Below are 2,538 nucleotides of genomic sequence, written 5' to 3' on the forward strand. Positions count from 1 at the left end.
AACCAAAAAACAAAAAATCTATGACTTCTGTCAGTTTTCTAAAATTCTCAAGCACCTCCAGTGAGGCATTTCTACTTCCCCTTAATTTTTCTTGGTCTCTGCTTTCCAGATCCCAGACAAACAGTATGTGCTGACAGCCCTGGCTGCTCGTGCCAAGCTTCGAGCCTGGAATGATGTAGATGCCCTATTTACCACAAAGGTGTGTGCCCTGGAACTGTTTAGTGCAGCTGAGGCCTTGGGAGAAAGAAGGGTCGTATCATGTTCTAAATTTTAGTTACTGGTTTACATTTTTCCTCCAACTTTTTATTTTCCAAAATTTCAAACCGAAAGAAAAGTTAAAGAATGAATTTTATAGTTCATGTAGCATAAAAATCAAATATATACTATAATAGTATAATAGTCTTTATCCACATCACTAATTTATTAACAAATTGCCATATATGCTTTCTCTTTTTCTACACCTGTGTGGTTTTCTTTTCTGAACCATTTGAAAGTAAGTTGTAGACATCTTAACACCTCTCCTGTAATACTTCATGAGCACAGTATTATTTTAAAAAAATTAACATTAGTACAATAATATCATATATTTAATCATGGTCCATATTTAAATTAGTTCTTTATAGCTGGTTTGGTTTGCTTCTATATTTTTTCCATTAGGATCCAGTCAAAGACCTTGCATTGAGTTTAGTAGTCATGCCTCTATTATTTGCCTTTTTTTTTTTCCAGTTTGATTTGCCTTTTTTAAAATTAATTTTTATTGTGTATGTTTAAGGCACAACATAATGTTTTGATCTGCATATACATAGTGAAGTGATTACATTGTCAAGCCAGTTAACATCCATCATCTCACGGTTAGCCATTTTTGTGAGTGTGGTAGGAGCCCCTAAAATTCACTTTCTTAGCAAATTTCCAGTATATACGACACTATTAACTGTAGTCCTCATGCTGTACATTAGATTTCTAGATTTATTCATCCTGCATAACTACACAACTTTGTATCCTTTACCCTATATTTTCCCTTCTCTGGAAACTACTTTCTATGTATTTGACTTTTTTAGATCCGACATATGAGTGAGATCATTAGGCTATTTTCCTTTCTGTGTCTGGCTTATTTCATTTAGCATAATGTCCTCCAGGTTCATCATGGTGTCACTTGTCAGGATCTCCTTATTTTTTAAGTTCTGAATAATATTCCATTGTATATCTGTGCCACAATTTCTTTATCCATTCATCCATCAGTGGACACTTAGGTTGGTTCCATATCTTGACTCTTGTGAATAATGCCACAGTAAACATGGAGTGTAGATGTCTCTGTGAGATGCTGATTTCCTTTGGTTATATACCCAATAGTGGAATTGCTAAATCATAGAGTCGTTCTACTTAAACATTTTTGAGGAACACATACTGTTTTTCATGATGGCTGCACTAATTTACATTCCCACTATCAACAGTGTACTGGGGTCCCTTTTCTCTACACCCTTGCCAATACTTGTTATCTTTCTTCTTTTTTTAAGATAAATGTTATTGTATGTTATATATATTTAAGTTATACAATAAGATGTTATGAGATACATGTAGATAGTAAAATGGTTACTACAGTGAAGCAAATTAACATATCTGTCATCTCAAATTATTTTTTTGTGGCGAAAACAGCTAAAATCTATCCATTTAGCAAAACTCCTGATTATAATACCGTATTATTAACTATAGTCCTCATCTTATAATTAGATCTCTAAGGCTGACTAATATTCCAGTGTGTGTGTATATATATACCATAGTTCCATAGTTTCTGTATCCATTTGTCTGTCAATGAACACTTAAGTTGTTTCCTTATCTTGGCTATTTTTTTGGGGATAGGGAATTATTTGTTTATTATTTTTGTAAGTTATAGACATTTAAATTCTCAGGAATAATTTATAATAGTCACATTTCATGAATAGTTAACATCTCATGATCAGTGTTACCATGAATGTGGAAATGCAAGTATCTTTATGAGGTGATGATTTCATTTCTTTTGGGTATATACCCAAAAGAGGGTCATATGGTAGTTCTATTTTTTTTTTCTTTTTTGAGACAAAGTCTCGCCCTGTCACCCAGGCTGGAGTGCAACAGTGCAATCTTGGCTCACTGCAACCTCCACCTCCACAGTTCCAGCGATTCTCCTACCTCAGCCTCTGAAGTAGCTGGGACTACAGGCATGCACCACCACACCTGGCTAATTTTTGTATTTTAGTAGAATTGGGGTTTCACCATGTTGGCCAGGCTGGTCTCGAACTCCTGACTTCAAGTGATCCACCTACCTTGGCCTCCCAAAGCGCTGGGATTACAGGCGTGAGCTACTGTACCCGGCCTTCATTTTGATTTTCTTTAATATTGATTGCTTTGGCTATTCGGGATCTTTGGTGGTTCCATATGAATTGGTTTAAGTTTTAAGTATCTTTTTTTCCATTATGGGTTTGAAAATTTTCTTTTTTGGCCGGGCGCGGTGGCTCAAGCCTGTAATCCCAGCACTTTGGGAGGCCGAGGCGGGTGGATCAC

At 35.7% G+C, this 2,538-nt stretch overlaps 1 protein-coding gene across 1 annotated transcript in view; it reads left to right on the top strand.

The window, feature by feature from the left end:
• The window catches only part of VIPAS39 (VPS33B interacting protein, apical-basolateral polarity regulator, spe-39 homolog), a 35,580-nt gene that overhangs the window by 28,895 nt on the left and 4,147 nt on the right, over positions 1-2,538 (top strand). Inside the window, 1 exon segment of the mRNA XM_017528539.2 lies at positions 62-199. Coding sequence (XP_017384028.1) covers positions 62-199 — 138 coding nt within the window.

Source organism: Cebus imitator, unplaced genomic scaffold, assembly GCF_001604975.1.
Source record: "Cebus imitator isolate Cc_AM_T3 unplaced genomic scaffold, Cebus_imitator-1.0 Scaffold54, whole genome shotgun sequence".
NCBI lineage: Eukaryota > Metazoa > Chordata > Mammalia > Primates > Cebidae > Cebus > Cebus imitator.